Source organism: Humulus lupulus, chromosome 6, assembly GCF_963169125.1.
Source record: "Humulus lupulus chromosome 6, drHumLupu1.1, whole genome shotgun sequence".
NCBI lineage: Eukaryota > Viridiplantae > Streptophyta > Magnoliopsida > Rosales > Cannabaceae > Humulus > Humulus lupulus.
This window is the reverse complement of record NC_084798.1, coordinates 181,530,422-181,555,823: the sequence shown is the minus strand read 5'-3', so window position 1 is coordinate 181,555,823 and position 25,402 is coordinate 181,530,422. Positions and strand designations below refer to the sequence as shown.

The 25,402-nt window shown below is 36.0% G+C and overlaps 1 protein-coding gene and 1 pseudogene across 4 annotated transcripts; both read right to left on the bottom strand.

Moving 5' to 3' along the window:
- Positions 1-533: 533 nt before the first annotated feature.
- Positions 534-8,761, bottom strand: LOC133782775 (uncharacterized). 4 transcript variants are annotated; one of them, XM_062222151.1, is made up of 7 exons: positions 8,519-8,760; positions 8,144-8,371; positions 7,197-7,283; positions 5,085-5,261; positions 4,887-4,973; positions 4,726-4,797; positions 534-2,841 (listed from the first exon to the last, which is right to left on the bottom strand). In XM_062222151.1, the coding sequence occupies exons 2-7, from the start codon at positions 8,339-8,341 to the stop codon at positions 913-915; spliced, it is 2,550 nt and encodes an 849-aa protein (XP_062078135.1). In that variant the 5' UTR covers positions 8,342-8,371; positions 8,519-8,760; the 3' UTR covers positions 534-912. The 4 variants fall into 4 exon arrangements, with proteins under 4 accessions (XP_062078135.1, XP_062078136.1, XP_062078134.1 ...); XM_062222152.1 differs by having other exon boundaries at positions 5,085-5,258; positions 8,144-8,761; XM_062222150.1 differs by having other exon boundaries at positions 8,144-8,760.
- A 3,939-nt stretch (positions 8,762-12,700) lies between these two features.
- On the bottom strand, positions 12,701-13,617 carry LOC133784331 (meiotic recombination protein SPO11-1-like; annotated as a pseudogene).
- Between the last annotated feature and the right edge of the window lie 11,785 nt (positions 13,618-25,402).

Genomic DNA, 25,402 nt, shown 5'->3' with positions numbered 1-25,402 from the left:
TAGGAGATGGCAGTTTCAATAGTGGTGGGAGGTGGAGGTGTCGATGGAAGTGGCAGCATGGAGAGGTGATGTGCTCTACCGCCATGGGAAGGTGGTGGTGGTGGTGGTGTCGAGGTTATAGAGAAAGAGAGAGAGTTCGAGAGAGAAGTTAAAGGAGAGGGAAAGGAGCAATCTTGTCCTAATATTAAAAAAAGTCAATACTTTTGTCATTTGTCTTACCTTATATGAAATTTCTAGTTCGAATATTTCCAATTGTAATTTGTCACATGTAACCTAATGGTTAGGTTCCTTTCTTGGCTTTAGAACAAATTACATATAATTATGGACCCACTCCAAATTTCATTATTGGTCCTCGATCGACATTTTCACTATACACGAACATGTAAATTATGGTTAGTCACCTGATATATATATGTACAATAATTTCATATTCTCAGTTAACACACCAAATATAAATAAAAGGGTTTAAGAATAAAGATTATAATCACTCCACACCTGTAACTTCATACAATCAAAAAACAAGAGATAGACGATAGAAGGAAATGACTTGGAATTCAAATCCAGAATGAATAATTTTTTTCAGTCCCCTTCCCAGGAAGAGCACATATTCTCAGCATTTTTTGAACCAACTGAATTAGGTACTAAAACACAATGACCCGAATCAGAACTACACCTCAAATATCAAAAGGTGGGCTTCCGCACTAACCAAAACACAGCCACACCACCTATTAATGAGCCCTAGATATGAAATTTTCAAAAAGGAAAAAGAAAAAAAAAGAACAGAAAATTTATTAATTTTCTGAATTGAACTATATATGTTACAAATCCTCCTAAAGGATTGCTGCTCTACTCACTAAACTTGAAACTGAGAGGTGGATCGGAGATTTATGAATGGAAGACCAATACAAGGGATCATGAATTATTCGATGTTAACCCACCGGCAAGGAACGTGATTCGACTGCAGTGCCTTAACTTGGCAATAGCTTCATCTGACTTACCGAGAGCCAGATCCACGTAAACTCCTGTCAAAGTAGCTTCTGGACTGTTGGGTGTTATGGACAATGCTTGTGAAACAAACTGATGGGCTTGGGTGAAATCGCCTTGCATCGCATACAAGGTGGCAAAATTAATGTAAAGAGCTGCACGTGCCTCTTCTGGCTTGAGGAACACAATACCTTCAAAATCTTGAGGGGAAGAGTTCTTGGCATTTGCTGATCCCCCATTTATGTCTTCACAATCAACAGTCCTATCCACTTTACGTTGTTCAAAGTCCTCTTGGCTGAATGGCAATTCAACACTTCCTTCAGACACATATACTAATAAATGATCAATAGCTTCTTTTTGCCGGTTCAACCAGCATAGAGCCTCTGCAGCAAATATATGACCTAGAAACAGGTAAACTCTAGAGCATTCTGGAAGCTCCAGAAGAGACTTTGCAGTTGAAAGGGCCTTAATGGGATCTCCCATTTCCAACTCAGCATACGCCAGGTTAGCTAATAGAGCTTGCTTGATCAAAGCATTTTCCTTTCTACGGATATCTTCATAGTAGGTGAGCGAGTTCTGCACAAGCTCTTGAGTTGTTCCTCCCTTTTGCTCTTTCGCATCCCCATTTGCATTAACCTGGCTTAAGCCTACTGCTACTGTTGATGCCTTAGAGTCCATGCTCTGCAAGTTCTTGTGGTTTGAGTTCTTGGAAGTTGCCATTTCGGTTGATTCATTTTCATCCAGGGAAGAATTGGAAGGCAAACTGGACTTCAGATGGCTTGACTCAGAACGTTCCAACAGGTACAGGGCATTATGAAGACACTGTCGGGCAAGAGACAATGAGAGTTTTGGCTGACCATCACTACCAAGTAATAAATCACCTCTCTCAAGATCCACATTTCCGTTTCTCAAAATCCCCTCTTCTAAAGCAAGTTGCCTCCATTTTCCCTTTCCAATAACATAAATTATAACATCTGATCTATCGGCTGGAGCCAAATTGGATTTTAATAGTCCCTTCTCCAAAGCCATTAGACAGCATTCTGCAAGTCTAAGCCACAACAGAGGCCGGTTGTAGAAAATCAAACCAGCCTTTTGAAAACAACGCGCAGCAAGAATAGGTTTCTTGCAGGCCAAGTACTGCATGCCACAATTATATATTATAAGTAGAGAATTATCCTGAGAAAAAGTAGACAGCTTAAGAGGCTTCTCCTTCCGAAGAGATGCACAATTGTTCAACGCCTTGGAAAAGAAAACTGATGATGTGTGGTATTTTCCAAGCTGATAATATATGCACCCCAGATTATTGTGGAACATGCTCAATATCCCTGTGTCTGTCCGATTGCTAGAAGCCATCAACAGCTTGATGGCTTTTCGATGGTTACCGCGAGCATATTCTAGCTGGGACTTCAACAGAAGAGCCATTGACGAGTCTCTCCCACGTGCAATGTTCATAGCATGCTTGACTTCGCGCTTAGCTTGCTTTAGACTTCTAGTCAAAAGCAAAAACCGAACTTTGTAAAGTTGCAGCTTAAGCTTCAGATCAATAGAAGATATGGACCTGTCAACTAAGTTTCTCAAAAGATCAGTCGAAGATGAAAGACCAATTGGTCGTACCACATCTATATCCGAAAACACAGAATCAATCTCAAGTGTTTCCTCTGATAGTGTTCTTGATAAGGTTTTTTCTGAAGCATTATTAGCAACTAGCTCTGAATTAGAAGCATCTGCAGCCAATGAACTGGTAGGAAGAGAGGAAGATTTTGAAACTAGATTTGTAGGTTGTGGCGCAGTACTTCCATTGTCACTTTGACTGGTACAGCTAACACCAAAAGCTTTTTCTAGATATACCAAAACATCCTGAATGAAATAAATAGCAAATGGGTACCAATCAGAAGCTAAGTATAGGCAAAAGACAAAGAAAAACAGAAAACACTCTTCATAAAACACAAGTAAGCTTTAGATTGGAGATCTCATACCACCTAATTTTCAATAGGAAACAGATTTGCACTTTTCAACTTCCAAATTTGGCAAAATCAAAATAGCATATATATACTTTCTAGTACGTTTAACTTGTCAATAGAAACCCAAACATAATAACGTCTGCTAAACTGAAATTCTAAGAATGTATAAACCAAAATCCATTAAGCTGTAATCAAGCAATTGGGTACATTAAAAAAAAAGACAGACTCCTAATGAGTGATCATAAAAAAGCAACCATCTACGCAGGGCATGCTAAGCCAACACAGAACTATGCATAGTTCTGTTTCAATAGGAAACAGAACTATGCATGAGGCTATCACAATCTAGGTTTGCACCTTTCAACTTCCAAATTTGGCAAAATCAAAATAGCATATTTATACTTTCTAGTACGTTTAACTTGTCAATAGAAACCCAAACATAATAACGTCTGCTAAACTGAAATTCAAAGAATGCATAAACCAAAATCCATCCAGCTGTAATCAAGCAATTGGGTACATTAAAATAAAGACAGACTCCTAATGAGTGATCATAAAAAGAAACCATCTACGCAGGGCATGCTAAGCCAACACGAGCACAAAGTAGATATGCATTATGGAAATCATCCTGAAGATCCCATCAAAGATGACTGAAATATAAAAGAAATTTTCATTCACTAGAATACAGCTCACTGGTGACATGTTTGACTGTTTGAGCATTACCCATCATATAGAGCAAACAGAAACTTCATAAAGCAAATTATTCAAAAGTTTTGGTATTTCAAAGAATTCACGTAATACATCAAATGCCACTAATTCACAGAAACCATTATGCATTAAAACTAAAAACTCTTTCACATGTCAAATGTGTCAATCAATCAAATAGCTACTGCCTACCAATCATAAAGGATTTCAAATTATGAAAATCTCTTACTTAAAGAACTAACTATCATGAAAGTTAGCATGCAGGACCTAGAAATACAGAAGAAAAAAAAATTACAACATTGCAAAATGATAAGAAACACTATCATAATATGTCAAAACTCATCCTAAAAATTAATTACTCCTCATTTTTTAAATAAAATTGCAACTAATTTATATGCCAAGATGTAATTTAAGAGGAGTGTCGAACTATTTTTTTGTTCCTTATAATTGCAATTATTATTTATTTTCCTAGTACATTTCATATATTAGGAAAACAGAACACCATACAGCAGGAACTTGCTAAGTGCTAACATTAGTAGCCAATCTCCTATACAATTATTTAAAAAAAAAAGTACATAAAAAAGTGTGGAATTTAAACATCAAAGAAGTTCAATCTCCAACTACAAGTCTACAATCATAGCAAGTTCTCTCAAAACACCCCATTTGGCTTAGTGTTCAACGCACAACTGATTTCATACTACCTTCAAAAGAAATTAATACAAAACATAAAAACTAAACCTAAAAAATTGTGAAATTTTTAAAATGAATTTTCTACAAAAAAAAACATACATAAACACAAATGTAACATTGTTAGCAACACCATCCAATGGATTTTGGAGTGCATGTAAGAACTCCCAATGAAGCTAGTGAATATTTAATCACCGAATGAGAGCTCTTAACCAATTAACATGTATAATCACAAAATGAGAATCCCTATTTACTATATAATATAGCAAACAAAAGCTGCCTGTTCATCACTAGGTCTAGATGATATAAGAGCCATCCACAAATGACAAATCACAATGTAAACATAAAATTAAACAAAACAAGCATATATAATTAAATTAACATAAGAACTTACAGCTGACTTTGGTGCATCATGGCAAGCTAGCCCAACATCCAGCAGCAAAAGGCAAATATGAAGAGCTGTTGTCTGCAAGAACAGAAGCAATTTAAGATGTCATTACTATTTTGTATTTGGTACAAAAAAGCACAATATAATTAACTTATAATTTCACATACCTCCTCAATTGGTCCAATATTTTGATATAGAGGATCAAGAACTGACAATGCTTTCACATATTCATGTAAATGGAACCAGATAACAGCCTATAGAAGTTCAAATTCAGCACAAACACCTCAATCAAACAAATACAGAGAAAAAAATTTAACAATCAGCATTGGAAGCAAAAACATGGTAAATTAACCACATGAACATACTATGTTAAGGGTTGCAACACAAGTGTCGAATTCGTCCATGTAAACAACACTGGGACTACTAGAAGCAGAAAATGGATGTGCCAACATATTAGATCCCTTAGACCCTAAAAGAGCTTTATTTCCAACAATGCCTTCAACCTGATCTCCGGATGTTTGTGCATGTACTTCACTCCTCTTCTATAGAAAAACACCAAAAAGAATGAGAAATTATATGAGATAAATATATCTATATGTAAATATGCAAGTGTACAACAGACATCTAATTCTATTGTAAGCCTATAGAGCACTGACAAGCTTTATAAAAAATAATATCATCAAAGCCTTCCAAGGAATGACAAAAAAATGTAAATGAAAGTAAGTCAAAGCAAAAGGGTACCACATGACACAACTATTGTGTCAAATGGATATGAACATAATAATAAATGACCAAACAGAAATGCTGATGCTCATTGTGTTTTATATTATCTATGAATAATTACTAACGTGGTGCTTTTTCTAAGTTATTACAAATTGGGAGTTCTGAATAGACTAATTTTTAGTTGTTAAAAGTTGATGTCATTTTGAAGGAATTCATTCTTCCCCTTGCGTTGTAAGCTTTTAATATTTTCAATAATACTATCATTTCTTATCAGGGAAAAAAAATACTACAGTAGAAATATTTTATTCTGGATCACTAGTTTCAACTCTTGTGTTGAAAACTAGTTTGAGATTATTACAGAATCGTCTCAGAGTTATTTCCCAAAATCAAATAACCAACCTTTATTTTTTAATATAATAAAATTTCCCCTTTGGATTTGAGTCTATATAAACAAATCTCCCCCTCTTATCACAAACGGTTACAATTGCAAGATAAGTAAAAAAAGAACATTACTCAAGCAACCAAATTTAAATAATTTTAAATATAAACAGAATTTGCAACCAAACACTCTTTGTTTTCTAGCAATAGAAGAGTATTTGATTGCAAAACAAATTGTCATTTTTCACTTTTTCATGTATTTTGACAAAATCAGGCCAAAGGGGCATTTATCTAAAATCCAAAAGGAACCCAAACAACAGCTCAAACAATCAGGGATACAATTTGCTTCCACGAGATTTAATGTTTGAGGCCCACCTTTGCATCTACACAGCAATTTCTATAGCTTTCTACTTTTCAAATAGTATAGGTTAAGCAAGTTCGGGGGGATTTATGGGTATAAAAAAAATCCTAAAGAAGGATTTTTTATTTTAAAAACCAAATTTAATTGTGTTAATTATCCTAATTCCAGTTTTGCAATATATAATTGCAGTTAAAAAATTTGGTACGTGGATTGAATATGCAACAAGTATCACAAAACAAGTAATCATTTAGTATAGATGTAAAACCTGTAGAACTTAAATAATATTTAAATATTTTTTAAAAATTATTTTGATTGATCATAAAATGAAGAAAGAACTTTCCCCAATACCTTCAAACTGAAAATCACTGAAGTAATAAATATTATATTTTCGCCACCACGGCTCGGGGCTTGACAGAATAAGAATATCAGAGAAAATCTTCACCTTCTGACCGGTCAAAATAATATTTTTTTAAAAAAATAATATTATTAAAATTCTACATGTATTAGAATACATCCAGTAAAAAAAAGCATCAATTACTTAACCCTGATAGAATTATCAAACAAATGAATACAAGGCACGTAAATTCAACTGCATACTAGTTCCTAGGACTTTGTACAAACTACAAAGTAATGACATAGAACAAATAGATAACAAAAACTAAGGAAGGAGATAGACAGAAATAAAGTGATTATATAATATTCCATAACTGGCCTATGTCAACACAAAGAAAGAGAAACACAACGAAGAAAAGAGATATTTACACAATTAATAATTTTATATGTCATGAAAAATGCAACATCTAGAACTTCAACCTTAGTTGCATAAAAATAAATGTAAATTGTCTAAAATATCACTAAGCGTGTTTGATAAACTAGGATTACAAAGAACAAGTAGATATACGTAATGTTTACATACTTGTGGACCCATATATGAGGAAATGTAATAAAAGAGAATCACTGGCATTTGAAACAGAGGCGTATGCAAGAAAAAGGAAGAAAGAGAAAGGTAATCCACCTTTACATTATTGAGTTTGTCTAGCAACCTCTTTGGATCTGAACAACCATCTAGAAAATATTCCGCAATCGCAATGTTGTGATGAACCTGCTAATTAGTACTTATAAGCATAACTTAAAAAAAAAACTCCACAAACCAAATATAAAAATAATGTTAAAACCATTACAAACAGAAACAGTACGTGTGTGTAATTGTGAATGTGTGTATGTGAGTGTGTCAGTGTAATTGTGTTGTGATGTGTGTGTATTACACAAGACTAACACTGAAAAATATTCGCATTCAATCAAATTGCAATCATAAATCACCCCCATTGCAAAAAGAAATCAAATATGTCAAGCCAGTGCACTACTTACAAAAAGGAAAGCTAGGCAAAGCTTACATACCTCATAATTTAATGAAACATTTTCCTGGTCTAACTAAGCCTCCAAAAACTTAATACTTAATTATAGATTCTTTTTCTCTCACACTATTTCTAGAGAAAAACCACATCCTTAAGAAACACTCAGAAACTTCCAAGGTGTAATTGTTCCCTCATTACTATCCCTTTGATATTGCAACTCACACGAGCCCGAATGAAACTAAAGTTTCAGTAACTTAATAAATAAACTCATGAACGCCGCGAACACAAACCTTTCAGATAGTACCATAAAAGATCCACTGAATACCGTCTCAATTTTAGGCTCACTCGCAAACTACTATAATTGAGCAAAAAAAAATATCCAAAGAGATAACAGCGTCGAACTAAATCCTCCAATCCACAATCAACCTACAAATCATGAACTTCAGCTACTAAAGGAAATACGACGCCACTCATTTTGGCCTTACACACTTCAAACTCAACCCAATCTTAGAAAAGATCGAACAATTCAAATGTGACTCATCAGACAAAAGTCAATCAACGGATCAAAAACAGCACCAAATACAAGAACTAAGTTAGAGATTCACACCTTAGGATCGTTCGGTTTCTTGAGTAAGAGCTGGTTCAAGACATCAACGCACTCGGCGAACTTCCCCGACTGAAAGTGCAAAGCAGCGTCCTTAGAAAGCGCAGCGGCAACAGATAGAACAGCGTCGTCTTCCGCCGAAGAAGTCCCATCCCGATTCGCTACCGCCGATGCGGATGACGATGATTCTCGAGCTTCCATTCGCGGATCGACCAATCAGTAGAGAAACACCTTTATCCAAATGCACCGAATCCAAAAATCAAAACAAAACAACAAATCTTGGAAGAAATTCTCTTATGCTTTTACATCAATGGATGAAATGAAACCCTAGAAAGATTGAATGGGAAATCGGAGAAGAAAATGACTGTGGAGACGAACCCTAAAGAGAGGGAAAAGCACTCGGTTGAGTTTGATTGGGTGACACTGAGATGTGTATTTCGATTCGAAGAAGAAGGGAAGAACAGAGAAATAAAATAAAAGTAAAAACAAATAACCTAATTAAGCCAATTTTGGGGTTTTTTTGATAGATACGGATGGATAGAGAGAGAAAGTCAGAAGAAGAAAGAAAATAAGAGAGAGATTCTACAAGGAACTTCTTTTGCTGGGGTTTGATATGAGTTCTCATTGGGTTTTCATTTTCTTTTATTTATTTTTTTCTTTTTTCTTTATTAAATCTTTAATAATATTATCTCGGTCAACAATTTATATTTACATATTTTTTCTTTTTAATATACGAGATTATAGGAGTATAATGTGTGTTAGTTTTCTTTTTCTTCATTTTCTTTTCCCGCTAAGCACATTGGATTCAAAATTACATAATGATGCAAAAATTTCATGTGTTTTTTTTTTTAATTTGTTTAAAAATAGTGAAAATTTTGCTAAGTCAAATTAATCTTTACTAATATCTTAAACAATAAACCAATTTCTCCTCTGCGACAAAAAAAAAAAAAAAACCAAATCCTCCTCAGAAATAGGAAATTTCAAATTTCCCTCCCCAATATATTAAAACAGAAAAACAATAAATAATCGACCAATTTTTCTTGTTTACCTATCTTAATATTTGTGTTAGTTCTAAAGTGCAATAACAATAATAGATAGTATTTGCAATTATTTTCTAATTTTATGATTTAGTGCGTAACGAAAATCTTCAAATAATAGAAAAACACACTGATAGATTGAATAAGTCAAATAATTTTGAAATAAGTAATATTATTTAGAAATTTCAGTTAATTTGATATAAAAATAAACAAAGTTATTCTATTATATTATATTCATTTTAATGAGAGTATTTATTTGTGATAGAGAATATATATTATTCAACTAAGAAAATATAATCGTGCTTAAAGTAGTTTTCTATAATGTTCAAAAAAAAAAATTAGGGTATTATGTGCTAAGGATTCATTTTTACTCTATTCATGCAACATGATCGTGTTTATTGTATTACAAATAATTAAAGTGTCGTAAACAAAATTCAAATAGATTGTTGTACACAAATTTTTATTTATACTAGGTAAAAGCAATATGCAATTTATGTTTGCTTAATTTTAAAGTTGTAAATATTGTCTATAATTTTAATAAAAATTGGTTCACTGTTTTTTCAAAATATATATATATATATAATAGAATATATAAATATTTATATTAATAATCTCTACATATATGACATTTAAACACAATGTCCTTTGGTGAATTTGATAAAGAAAAAGATCTTCAATCACTTAATAAAAAACAAATTATTACACAAATTTATAAGATAAAAAAAATGATGTATGCATTTATTATTTTTAAATAAATATGATTTAATTATTTAAATTATCATAAAATATCTTAAAAATATCATATTTGAATTTATTCATTTATTTATTTATTTTTGGTTAAGTTTATGTTTGTTCTAGTTTTTGAATTTCACAGTGACAATAAAATATTATATATTATATAATATTATATATTATATAATATTAAGTTTATACGAGAAAAAAATATTAAGTTTAATTAAATTTTATTTAAGTTATAAAATATATTATTTTATTATTTTTAAATAATTATCATTGTAAAATATCTTTAAAATATCATATTTTAATTTGTTTAATTATTTATTTATTTAAGTTTAAGACATGTTTACAATCTACTGTAAATATAAGAACATACAATTTAAAAATATTAATTATGTCAATTGGTTGACTTGGTCGGTGAGCATGTTTACCAATTTTATTTTATTTTATAAAAAAGTTAAAAAGAAATAAAATAAAATTATATCTAATAATCATATCTCAATCTAGTGGATCCCTTGTAGATAGTAATCAGACATCTAGTACTCCCCACTTTTTCAAGATAATTGAAGAAATATCTTGAAAAAATGATAAATACTAATGAATACATTGACTCAGATTACTATCCCCAAGGCATCTAGTAGATCTATGTCTATGCCTTTTTGTCATTATAAATAATAAAAAAAAAAATTGTTATTAGAAATAATAACAATTATCACTATGTGATAATAACCATCATTCCTATCCCGACCCTCGACCCTTTTAAAACCATATCGTGACCCTATAAAGACCTTATCTCGACCCTCGACCCTATACCGACTCCGACCCTAGAAGACCCTATCTCGACCCTAAAATTACCCTATCCCAACCCCCGACCCTAGAAGAGCCTATCCCGACCCCCGACCTTATAAACACCCTATCCCGACCCCGACCTTATTAAAATCCTATCCCAACCCCGACCCTATATATTAAAACTCTATCTCGACCCCCGACCCTATAGAGAACCTATAAAGACCCTATCTCGACTCCCGTCCCTATAAAGATCCTATCCCGACTGCCGACCCTATAAAGATCCTATCCCGACCCTAACCCTATCCCGACCTTATAAAGACCCTATTAAAACTCTATCCCGACCCCCAACCTTATAGATAACCTATAGAGACCTTATCCCGACCCCCGACCCTATAAAGACCCTATCCCGACCCTGACCCTATAACGACCTTATCCCGACCCTATAAATACCCTATCCTGAACCCCGAACCTATCCCGACACTATAAAGACCATATCCCGACCCTATGAAAACCCAATCCCAACCCTATAGAGACCTCTAACCCTATAAAGACCCTATCCCGACCCCCAACCCTATAGAGACTCTATCTCGACCCTATCCCGACCCTATAAAAACCATATCCATACCCCTGACCCTTTCTCGACACTATAAAGGCCCTATCCTGACCCCCGGCCATATAAAGACCCTATCCCAATACTATAAAGACCATATCCCGACCCTATGAAAATCCTATCCCGACCCTATAAAGACCCACGGCCCCCGACCCTATAAAAGAACTTATCTCGACCCCGACTCTATCCTGACCCTATAAATCTACATAAAATTGGGCATTATCTCTCCTATACTAATGACCTAGCTATATGTAAACAGTTATAAAAATAATTCAAACAACACGCAATAAGTTTCTTCCTTATATCTCCACAACACAAAAAAAATCTACAGGACCTACTTCACTAATACACACAAGTTCATAACTTTTTGATATCACCGCATCACACAATATGTATCTCATAACCTACTTCATTATGGATGAATATTTAGGATATTCAAATTCCTCTAACAAAAGTAAATAATAATAATAAAACAAGAAATAAGAGTCACATGCCAATTAATAAAAGGCTCCAAGAATTACACCAATTTATTTTCTCCTAAATAGAAAACAAAATTAGTAAAACAAATCAAAAATATAACACATAAACACATATATATATACATACACCTCACACACATATACATATACACCACACACATGTATATTTATATTCTTATATACATATACATATACATATATATATATAAACACACACATAGCCACACACAAACACACAAGTTTATATATATTTATATATATATAAACACACACATAAATATATATAGAAACACATATACACACACGGTCACATATATATATAGTCTATACACAAAAATGTAAATATACATATATATATAGTTATACACATAAAAGAAAATAAAATAAAATAAATAAATAAATAATAGAAAAAAAACATATATAAATATATATACTTAAATATACCTTTATATATATATGGTGGTGGTGTTGGCGTCCGTGGAGGCGCGGCGGAGGAGGCGCGACGGCGTGACTGTAAATCTGAGGAGAGAGAGAGAGAGAGAATGGGGTTGGGGAACACGATTTTAGGCTTAGATTTAAGGTTTGGGGCGTCGAAATGGGGTTTTTCGACGAGTAGGCGTTAGGGGCGGCAAAGGGTGCGGGATTTGGGGCTTTGGGCGAAATGAAGAAGAAGAACAATTGGGCTGGGTATATAGGACTATTAGCGGCGGCATGCATCACCGCTAATAGTCAAGTGAAGAAAATTGAAGAGAAAATTCCCACGTTTTTTTTTTTTGTATTTTTGAATTTAACATTAGTCACTATTACAGTGATTCCCAATACTGTTTTTTTTTAATACTTACAAATCTCCCAAACTCGATTTTAACATGTTCCAAATTCAAAACTGAAAACCTTGCCTAACCTATATTAATTACTAAGTAGACAACATGCAAGAGCCGCATGCAGACATCCCATCAACTAAACTATTTAGGCTCTTACTTAACAAATACATAGAATTTTCAAAAGATTAGATGTAGAACTCACCTTGAATTTTAGATGGTATGTACTCCTCTGATAAGAAGGATAATGCACGCACAGATAATGCTTCTATCTCAAACTTCACTCCTCTTTGCAGCATCACCTCTAGCTCCAGTCTTTCAAGTTAAAAAAAAATAACTAGTGTACATTATAACAGCCATAGCCAGCTAAAAAGGTTAGCATCAAAAAGCACATGGAGTTTTACCTCTATTACGGCACCTCTCTTCGTAGGTAGCATCTGTGTAACATGGCTTCAGTTTTCCTTTTGTCTGAAAATGACATAACTCATTGGTTAAGATCACAATTGGAAGAAAGGCATTCATGAAAGACCTTTGCATTCTCATCTTCTACTGTCAAAGGAAGAAAACATTGGTTTGGAATACAATACTTGTCAGATTCTGAAGGAAAAACTCCAAGCCAATTTATCTCTGGGACCCTTAAATTTTTTGCATCGTATGCCATTTGCTTAAATAACAGAAGAGTGAGTTTAGATTGGGTAGAAACTAAGTACAAGGCACAAGCAAGCATTGAAAATAGAGAATAATAAGATAGTCCAGTCAAGATGCCTAACCATCGAACCAAATCAATATGTAGACAGAATATCAAAACCATAAGGATCACAATCTACCAAGCAATATGCGGGGAGATGCAGAGTATCAATAAGCAGACGCAAAAACCTGGAGAATGTTTTTGCAGCTTAGGAGAAATTAATAGAGCTGAAAGAACAAAGATATTCATCTTATTTTATTTACATAAATAATGGAATTTGTACCTTCTCGTAGGAATATCAGGATAACCTCGTCCCTGTAACGAAAATTAAAAGGTAATGACAGCATATCTAAAGCCAGTTTAAGACTCATATGATAGGCACTCTTACCGTGATAACAATGCAACAGTTTTTGCTACAGAATTGGTCATTTTCCAATTGTTGGAACACTAGGCCAAAATCAAACAATACATGCTTAAGAATATTATGTTAAATATAAGAATATTCTGTTAAAGTTAACGGAAAAAAAATAAAAAACCTTTAAAACCAAGAATTTATGTTATCTATACACTTTTTATATAGAAGAGATTTTTATTATTATTGTTGTTGACCAATTTTTTAGCCAACTGATGCGAAGTCAAAATAATTAATTCGAAAACTTTCAGTAGAACAATCAATGAACAATAATCTTATATTTGTATTAATCTTGAAGGTTTACACAAGATCACAAGGGATTACAAGTGGATTTTTATGTGTAAAAGGCAATACAATAAGACAGAATCATTGCTAGGTATAAAAATAGGTTATCCGGTATGTTTCTAAATGCTGGTCGGTAGGCTTCGTGAACCCCCTTCCACTGTGGTAAAGGGTATGTATTTATAATCTTCTGTTGGCCCAAGGGCGACACACGGCGTAACGAACAATGAAAATATCTCATTATTCTCGCAGGTAGTTATAGTCTTATTTGTTAGGAGGCTTGACCGAGATTTCAAGGCTGTTAGGCACTCTTGGAGGGTGGTTGGGCGATTCTTGTGGGGTGCTAACGGAGAGTGTAACCTCCTCTCGCCGATTAGGTTTGTCTGTCTATTATACCGACCAGTTGGTCTTGCTGGTATACCTGCCGAGTAGCAACTATTATACATTTTGTGTTTATACGCCGACCAGTCTGCCTGGCCTAATGCCACGTGTCCAAAGCATAATTGTTATATGTCTAAAGTATAATGTCACGTTAAATATGCCAATTTTTTGGATAACTATTATTATTATACAGTTTGCATGGTATTTTATAAAATTCTAAATGATGTATAAAGAAATTTATGTTTTGTGTAAGAGTTACTTTGGCCTATTACCCTTTATTTTTTAAAATTAACTTTTAGATCTCGTGTTTTGTCAAAAAGTTAAAAATAAGAATAGATAGATTGATTATTTGAACACTATATTTAGACCGATCGCCCACTTTGACATTTTATTTTTAAAAATTAACCTTTGGACTATGTATGTATTCAAAAGGTTAAAAATTCTTTATACAAAAATATATTATATATAATATGTTTTTGGGTTCACACCATTTTGAACATTCTATTGTAGTCGATTACCCGTTTAGACCCTTTATTTTAAAAAAATTAACTTTTGAACCTCGTGTTTTGTCAAAACGATAAAAATAGGAATATATAGATAGATTATTTGAACCACATATATTTTGGTTGATTACTTATTTGACCCTTTATTTTTAAAACGATAAAATAAATTATTAAAAAGTTATAGAACAAAGAGTTAGTATTGAATTTTTTGAAATAATATATGACTAAACTAGAGTAAATCAGAATATATTTTCTTTCACATAATTATGTTGTAGTTTAATATTTAAGTCATTATATATATATATATATATATTATATATGAATGCACGCTTCATTGATATCTCTCATTTAAATTTAAATTAGTTAATTAATTTATTATATCTAGATAGCTATTAGGAAATTAAAAATAAAATAAAATAAAAAAGATTTAATTACTATTATTATTATTATTATATTTTTTTAAAGTAGAATAAATAAACATATTTTTTTTAGAAAAATTTGAATAAAAAATGAGGAAAAAAAAAGAAAATAGACAGAGTGATTTAGAGTAATTTTAGAGTGTCAAGTCATCTCCTTGTGGCTCTCCTTTATATAAATATATAGATATATGGACATAGATTATATAAATATATAGATACATAGATAGATTTAAATTTAAAGTTGAATAATAAAAATGAGAAAACATAAGAATATAGATAGAGTATTTTGGAGAAATTTTAGAGAGTTACATCATCTCTGTAATGTCCCAGATTCCCTAATGTGACTTAGTGCCTGGATTAGGGGGCCATGAGGGCCATAATTGATTTAATATGTGATTATGTGGTTATATGCATGATTATGTGAATTATATTATTATATGATGATAATTGCATGCATGTGGGCCCACTTCTTATAAGAAGGACATTTTCGTAATTTTGGCAGCTGATGGCATAATTGTATATTTATGTGCATGTATGTGATATATGGGTGAGACCATATTATTATGTGGATATGTTTGAGCTATTCTGCATGAGACGATCCTAGGATGCAAGTTAGTGGTTTGGTCATAACGGGATTAATTACTGGGCTCGGGGTGAGCCTAGGGGTAATTTAGTGCTTAGTACATTACTGGGAATGAGAGGGTAATGAGATATGATTTAATAATTATTTGGGGATAATTGGGAGTAACGGGAATTGGATGACATTAATTATGATTAACGAGATATGTAGAAAATGATAATTTTGCCCTTAGATGGCTTTGAAGGCTTTAGTTGGCCCTAGCGGCAATTTGGTCATTTAGACCATTAGATAAACTCAGCCAAGGAAGGCTATAGAATTACACAGGTAGGAAAAACAGAGTTGTTCTCTCTATCTCTCGATCATTTTTTTTCTCTTTCTTTCTGTTGGATTGTTGAAGCTTGAAGTTGGGATTTGAAGCTATTTGAGCTTAAGGTTTTGAGGCTTGAGGGCTTAGAAGAGTGTTCAGCAACCGAAAGGGATTTAATTCATAATTGGGGTAATGATTCTAAGCTTTAATTTTGAGGTTTTACTATGTTTTTGTGTTGTTTGAAAGCTTGATAGTTTGATTTTAGAAGGGAGTGTTTGATGGTGTTTTAGGTGTTGAGAGGCTTGGGTTTTATAGCTAGATTGGTGATAATGTTGTATTAATGTTTGGTTGTGATATTGGGGATTATTTGATGAGTTTTGGCTGAGCTTGGATCGAGGAAAATGCAAGGGGCTGGGTTCGCGAGGTCAAGTCACGACCGAGTTCATGCAAATCGCGACTTGAGTGAACCCCAAAGCCTTCATTGGGCTTTGTTTGGCAAGCGCGCTGCGACCCTCAAGGGGATGGGTTTTAGTCCATGAATCTTTTATTACTCATTTTATTGATGGAATTTCATATTTGGTTATGATTAGGTAACCGCTAAAGGCCTAAGGACATGATCGTTCTTTATTTATTTTACGCTCAAGTCTGAGGTAAGAAAATTACACCCAGTATGTGACATGCATGATTATTGATGAGGCATGTTGAGTGCTCTATATATGGACATTGGTTGCATTGTAAATGTCTGGCAGCATTGCTTACTTATGAATGGCACTGACTTATTAGTCAGAAACGACAATGGTGTTTAGTACTGGTCACGAAACTCTGACTAATCAGTCATGATCGACAATAGTACTAAGCGCTAGTCGTATGGAATTGACTTATGAGTCAAGAGCGGCAATAACATATTAACGCAACCGAAATGATTAGATCTAATCAACATAAGCATTAAATGCTTGACCGACCTATTGGTCGAAGAAAACTAAAGCGCTTGGCTAGTCTATGACTAGTTACTTAGAGCCAAGGCTAAAAGGCTCAGGTGACTTGATAGTCACATGGCTTAGGGCGCGGGACCCCAAAAAGACTTATTAGTCATCTATTCAGGGCGCAGGACCCCAGGATGCCTCATTCATCATCTATTCAGGGCACAAGACCCCAGAATGACTTACTACTCATCTATTCAGGGCGCAGGACCCTAGAATGACTTAACAGTCATCATCTGATTAGGGCTGCAAGCCCCATAATGATTATTTATTTATACTTGTATATATACATGCAGTAATAAGTTTTCTTGCTGAGCCTTGGCTCACGGGTGCTATGTGGTGCAGGTAAAAGGAAAGAGAATGTTACACAGCCTTGAGTGGAGAGCTTAGGTGGCGACGTGTACATATGCGGCTGCTTGACCACCACGGCCAAGGTGTTTCTCAAGGGAACTAGGGTTTAACCCTATTTTGCCACTTAGGTCAGCAGATTGTAACTTTTGAATTGTAATGACCATTTTGGATTGTAAACACTTTTATGGGATCTCATGTACAATTTAATGTTTTTAGTAAAATATATCCATCCCTTTTGACTGAGATTTTAACCCTGGCCCATTAATAACACTTAGATGCACGTTTATGGCCTAATGACTCATTTAGCGAGTTAAGTACTATTTAAAGTACATAGTGTGACGGTCTTGGCTAACTAGGGCGTTACAATCTCCTTGTGACTCTCCTTTATATAAATATATAGATGGAAATAGGGAAAACCAAAACACAATTCGATGCAAAAAATACAATAGCAAGGTAATTGATTAAAGAAATGTTACAACTCAATTGCAGAAAATACAAGTAAACAGAAAAATGTAGAATAAAAAGATTACAAACTCAAAACAATGATAATACAAGTAAAATAAGAATAAGAAAACAAAAGAATCAAATAGGAACAATAGAAGGAACACTAACTCTCACACAACCAAAGTGTAGAGTAGTGGGGATCACCAACTTGAACAAGGTTCAAGACCTTTGTCCAAAAGTTTATTTCTCCCTATTCTCTCAGCACTAAGGGATCTCACAAGGAAATAGTTCTCTCGAATTATTAAGTCTCTTTGGTGTATTTTCTAGCCAAGTACTTTGTGGATAGAAAATAGTGTATCTTACAAGTGAGCATTAGGCTCCTATCTATAGAGTTTTGAGACACCCTTTGAATTTCAAATTCCACCAACCTCCATGGTTGTTACTAATGTTTAATTAGATGTTTATGGAATTAAAATGACGATTTGAGAGTTACTTGGGATGTTAAAACTGTTCAAATTGGAGAAAAGACAAAATTAGATTTGGCTGCCCGCGACCGCGACCTGGGATGTCAGTTGTAATGTCCTAATAATCAGGGCTGTTACAATGTGTATTTTAAACAGTGCTAGACTCTCTAAACGAGTCATTTGGCCATAAACGTGTGACTGACGTGATTAACGGTTTAGGGGTAAAAAAATTTGTCAAAAGGAATAACTATTTCATTAAAACATTTAATTCCATACATGAGATCCCAAAATAAACATTTAAAAGGTTATTTACAACTTAAAAGTTACAACAAGCTGACCTAAGCGGCAAAATAGGGTTTGACCCTAGTTCCTCTGAGAAACCCCGGCCGTGGTGGTCGAGCAGTCGCATATGTACACGTCGCCAACGAAGCTCTCCAACTTATGGCTGGTCCAATTTTCCTTTCCCCTTACCTGCACCACATAGCACCTGTGAGCCAAGACTCAACAAGAAAACCTCACAAGGTATAACAATATACTCAAATATTCAAAAGCACTAAACACATGCTTCATAGATATCATATACATTCATTTCCATCATATAACCTATAAATGCATTCCACAGTTTCCAAATAAAATATTCATTTAAGTTATAAAATTGATAATTCAGCCCAGGATATCAGTCCTACCAAGCGGCTCAACTGAGTAATTGGGACTGCACCCTCATATTGGGCTTGTTCTCAGTCACACGGTCCAGGAATCAATCCTGCCGAACAGCCTAGCTGAGTGAGTGCATACTCAGGCGGTCAACTCTTAGCTCATGTCGGGCGAGCAGGGACTACACCTTATCCAGGACTCCCCTTTCGACCAACGCTGAGCGTGCTATTGCCACCCTTGACTTATAAGTTAATGCTTTCGACTAGCGCTTAGTGCGCTATTGCCACGACCCAACCGAGCGACATGTGTACTCAGGCATTTAGCTCGTAGTTCTTGTCAGGCAAGTATGGACTGCACCTTTACCTAGGACTCGCTTTTCGACCAACGCTGATTCCTGGCCTTGACTTATAAGTCAATGCTTTTGACCAGCGCTTAGTGCGCTATTGTCGCGGCCCAACCGAGCGACATGCGTACTCATGCATTCAGCTCGCGGTTCTTACCAGACGAGTAGTGACTGCACCCTTATTCAAGACTCGCCTTTCGACCAACGCTCAGTTTGCTATAACTGCCATTGACTTATAAGTCAATTCTTTTCAATCAGATAATGCAAATAAGCACACATCATTTAACAATTATCCAAATATGGAGCATTCAAACATGCTTAATCAATAATCACAGGCATAATCATAACCATGCTCATTCATAGGGGCCTAAGTCCTAATCATAACTAGGTTTAACAACTAGGCCAAGCCCTAATCACATATATCACGTATTGGGTGCATATTTATTACCTCTGGTCCAAGCACTGGATAGATAGAACGACCCTCGAGCACGATCCTGCCCCGAGCCCTAGCAGTAACCTAGTCACAACCATAAATAATATCCTCATTAAGATTCAATCCAAAAAAAAACCCCGGGACCAATCCCATGCTCTCGAGAGTTCCAATCCACCCAACAGGGTGGTGGAACCATCCCTGAGCCCCCAAGTTCTTCCTAAACTCTAAAAATGGGGCTTGCTAAAGTTGGCATAGGGCAGAGGCTCCCAAAGATAGGGCAGGGATGCCCAGACTCCCCTTGCATAGTGCAGGGGTGCCCAAACCAAGGGAAAGGAAACCAAACAAGTCAGAGGCTCCCCCAACACTCCCCTGCATAGCACAAGGGCGCCCAAACTTAGCGCAGGCGTCGCAAACCCAGAATTCTGGGTTGCATTCTCTGCGATTTTCTGACCCAATTTCACCCATAACCAACCTAGACTTCCAAAAATCATCCAACCAAGTTTCCTAACCCAATTTCAAAGTAATTTGAGCCCAATATAAGTTGCCCAAGTGCCAAAGAACACAAAGACAACTTCAAAACGTTCAAAGACACAAAAAATGCCAAAATCCTCACTTTGAGTTTCTCAAACTCAAACTCTTCCCCAATTCAAAAATTCAACATTAAACCACCATTCCCAGCTGCAAATAAAGCTTCCCAATAGTTATATACAAGGTTCTAACACCAGAACATCTAATCCAACAACCTAGAACCTAAGAAACTCAAAACTCAAGCCAAGTCGCAAAACTTCCTCAAAACAATGAAGAACACAAGAAAAGCATGAGTGATCTTACCTCAGTGATGAATTCGAAACCCTAGGTTGAAAATGGAGTACTCAGCTGCAATTCTTCATTTCCTAAGCCTTCAATTCTCCTCTTAAATCCTCAAACTCATATGCAAAAACTCCAAACTTGGTTGTATCTCCAAAACCTCTTCAAGAAGGTAAGCTAAAAGAGAGGTGAGTGTGTGTACGTGAATGACCTAGAAGCTTTTAGCTTTGGTCAGCCTAACTTTGTCCAATTGGTCAAAAGACCATTTTGCCCCTAGCTAAACTTAACATCATTCAAACCTAAGGGCATTTTAGTCATTTTGCCTAAATCACCACTAAACCTCAAATTGCACCACTAATTCCCTATTAAATCATTAATCCTAATTATTCTCCCAATTATTTCCATTTTCTAATAAATCTCGGTAGTTTCCAAATTACCAAAATACCTCTAGGCTCACCTCGAGCCGGGTATTTGTCCCCGTTGTGACTTTTTTGCTAAATTGCTCACTAGGACCGCTCGTTCTGAATAGCTTAGATATATCCACATAATAATGTGACCTAAATTACATAGCATATAAAATTACAATTATGCCCTTAACGGGCTAAAGTTATGAAAATGCCATTTCTAACGAAGATGTGCCCACAAGCATATTTAATACCTTAAACATGCATACACAGTCATATCATAATACAACTCATATAATAATTCAATTATTGCCCTCCTATCCCCCTAATTAAGGCTTATTAGGGAAATCGAGTTTCAACCTCCCAATTTTTCATTTTTCCAAAAATGTCATAATCTCTTCCCATAGGATTTTATAACCTCCACACACATAATGGGAGTAAAAATTACATCTTCAACAGCCATATCACATTATGGCTTTGTGAAATTCAATCTCAAATGTGTAACTCCTCAATCTACACATTATTGGGTAATATTTGGGAATTGCAAATTTGTAACTGATTTTGTAACTCCAAATATGCTACACTTTGACACACACATATGTCCAATTTTGTAACTCTCAATATTATGTTACAAGGTGTGAAAAATCACATTTTGTCATTGTTATCCCAAAAATTAACATATCTGATGTGACACTAAGCTTGGACAAGTGGAGTAGACTAGGCAGACCCCCCCCCCCCCCCCCCCCCCCCCGGGCAAGTTGGTTAGTGTATACCTTCAGGGTATACGACAAGTTACTGCTCGGAAAAATATCACCAGAGGCTCAGCTGCTCGGTATGATGGACAACCAAACCAAGTCGGCGAGAAGAAGTTACACTCTCCATTAGAAGTCTGGAAGAATTGCCTAACCACCCGCAGAGGGCGCCTAACAACCCTGAATACTCGGTCACGCCTCCTAATAACTAGGATTGTAACTACCTATGGGAATAATGAGATTTTTCCATCACCAGTTATGTCATGTGCAGCATCTGGGCCAGTAGAACATTATAAATGCAAACCCTCAACCACAGTGGAGGATGTTCAAAAACTCACCTACCGACCAATATTTAGAAAGATACCAGACAACCTATGTTTATACCTAGCAGTGATTCTTCCTTATTATATTGTGTTTTACACATAGAAATCCACTTGTAATCCCATGTGATCTTGTGTGAGCCTTTAAGATTAATACAAATCTAAGAGAAAGTAGGTCATTACTAGTTCTTGGGGCCGAACCTCTATAAATTTTGGTGTTCTTTATTATTTATTGTTCATTATTATTAGTTTCTTGGCTCATTTATTGTTTATTGATTGTTCTACTGAAAGCTCTCCAATTAATTATTTTGACTCCGCGTCACTTGGCTAAAAAACTAGTCAAAATTTTGGTGCTTTCATTGAGAGCGAGAACAATCACATTCATATTTCGTTACTACAAAGATGGTGATTTCAACAAGAAGATCGGGTCAAGAACCTCTGGAACGTGAAGCTGAATCGTCGCACCTAGTTCCCTCAATGAACAATCTGAACGGGGGGCAAGCTGATTTGCCACCCAGAAACTCGCTTGGCACCGAGGGGCAGGCTGCAGTGTCCACTGCAGTTGGGCATGGGGCTACTACCTTTACAGGAGTTACTAACGCAGGAGGTTCAGGTGGAGGTGCTACAAGGGGTACTAGCCCTGTATGACCTCTGAGTAGTACAATCTTTCATCTGCTCATCAAATTTCCAACTCAGGCAGGTATCAGGTGTCTTAAAGGGAATCAATTGGTGACCAGGGAGTGTTATAATTCATCAGTGAAAAAGGCAGGAAAGGCAATCTACACTACGCAACCTGCAAGTCCCAATAACCAAAAATAGGATGCAACCCAAAACGGGGGGAGGAGGACATAGATCCCCATTTTGGGGATATTGACACAAAGGTGGGGCTAGTCAAAGAATTAGAAGTAGTCCCACTTGACCCGGAACACCCGACCAGGGTTGTTAAAGTAAGGAATCTGGGGACATAAAAGCCGCTCTGATCTAGTTCCTTTGTGACAACCAAGATGTATTCGCCTGGTCTCATGATGATATGGTTGGGATCTGCCCAACTATTATAAGCCACACCCTTAACATCGATACAGACCACTTCAAGCCCGTACAACATAAAATGAGGTTACTAGATAAAACGAGGGCTAGGGCATTGAAGGAGGAGGCGGAGAAGCTTCAGAACAACAATTTCATTAAGGAAGCATTCTATCCAATAAGGGTATCTAATCCTGTATTGGTACCAAAGCCCAAAGACAAATGGAGGGCATGCATAAATTTCAGGGATTTGAATAAAGCATGCCCAAGAGACTGCTTCCCACTTCCAAGAATTGACCAACTAGTGGACGCTACAAGCGGCCACAAGATTTTAACATTAATGGATGCTTACTCGGGGTACAACCAGATAAGGATGCATCCACCTGATTAGGGGCACACCAGTTTCTGCACAGACGTGGGGTTGTACTGCTATAAAGTCATGCGATCGGCCTAAAAAACGCTGGAGCCAAATATCAGCGGCTAGTAAACCGTATGTTAAGAGATCAGATTGAAAATAACATGGAGGTCTACGTTGATGATATGTTAGTGAAGTCTAAAAAGGTTGGAGGGCACATTGGCGACTTGGAAGAATGTTTTAACATTCTTAGGTAGTACAAAATGAAATTGAACCCTTTGAAATGCTCCTTTGGTGTAAGTTTGGGTAAATTTTTGGGGTTTATAGTGAACTCCAGGGGAATAGAAGCAAACCCCAAGAAAATAAAAGCGCTACTGGACATGCACTCACCAGCCAGGATCAAAGACGTGCAAAGCTTGACAAGGCATATAACAACACTAAGCAGGTTTGTATCCAAATATATTGATAAGTGTGTTCCGTTTTTCAACATCCTCATGGGGAGCAAGAAATTTGAATGGACTGAGGAGTGCAAACAAGCCTTCCAAGCTCTAAAACAACAGCTGGCATAACCCCCGATCCTTTCAAAACCCCTGGAAGGTGAAGAACTGTACATATACCTGGCAATAACGGAACACGCTGTCAGTGTAGTCCTGGTCAGAGAAGAAAACAGAGTCCAACACCCAGTCTATTATGTTAGTAAAAGGCTGATTGGGCAGAAAGAAAGTACCCTCTAATTGAAAAATTGACTTACCGCCTGCTCATGTCCTCCAAAAAACTTTTCCCATACAGGCTCATCCCATCAAGGTCCTTACCGACCAGCCATTACGCATGTCCTTGAGAAGCCAGACACCTCTAGATGGCTACTTAAATGGGAAATAGAGGTGGGACAATATGATGTAACCTACCAGCCTCGAACAACAATTAAAGGTCAGGCTCTAGCAGACTTTGTAGCTGAGTGTACAGGCGTACAAGAGCTGGACGAGCATATGGTCAAGCAGCCATCAGAATCTGGACCACCGCCCAGTACATGTGCTGAGCAGAACATCGAATAACCAGAGTCTATTACTATCCATTCCAAGAATGAAGCACAAGTCTGGAAGCTGCATGTCGACGACTCGTCTATCGAACAGCTATCCGGGGCCGATCATACATTAATAACGCCTAAAGGGTAGCGCTTCCATTGCACACTCCGCTTTGGAAGCAGATGGGCAGGTAGAAGCAGTTAATAAAACTCTCAAAGACACTCTGAAGAAGCATCTAGGATAGGCTAAACAAAATTGGCCTGAGAGATTGCCTGAAGTACTCTGGTCATACATGACTACCGAGCGAACAACCATTGGTGATACCCCCTTTGCACTCACATATGGGTATGAAGTAATGCTGTTAGTTGAGGTGACTCCCCCATCTCACTGTCGTGTGGCATACAACCAAGATCATAACCACCAGCTGCTAGCCGAATCCTTAGACCAGATTGAAGAAAGACGCGAAAGGTCTAACATACGCATGACTGCCCATCAACAAAAAGTTGCTTAGTACTTCAACTCCAGAGTCAAGGAATGCAAGTTCATCGTAGGTGATTTAGTTCTGCAAAGAATATTCCCAGAAACTCGAGATGCCTCGACAGGAGTACTAGGTCTAAGCTGGGAAGGTTCTTACCAGGTTATAGAGATAGTACCACCCGACATGTACAAGCTAGCACGGTATGATAAAGATCTCCAACTAGTACCTGTCCACCGTTACTGGAATGGGGAACACCTAAGGAAGTGCTACCAATAAAGATCACTTTTAAGTGATCGTTGAGTGGCTGGTACAGGCACGAACTGCCCCTACCACCGACCAGCTCAAGTTAGCTATATTAATTATGCATAGGCATGAATTGCCCATTTATTGTA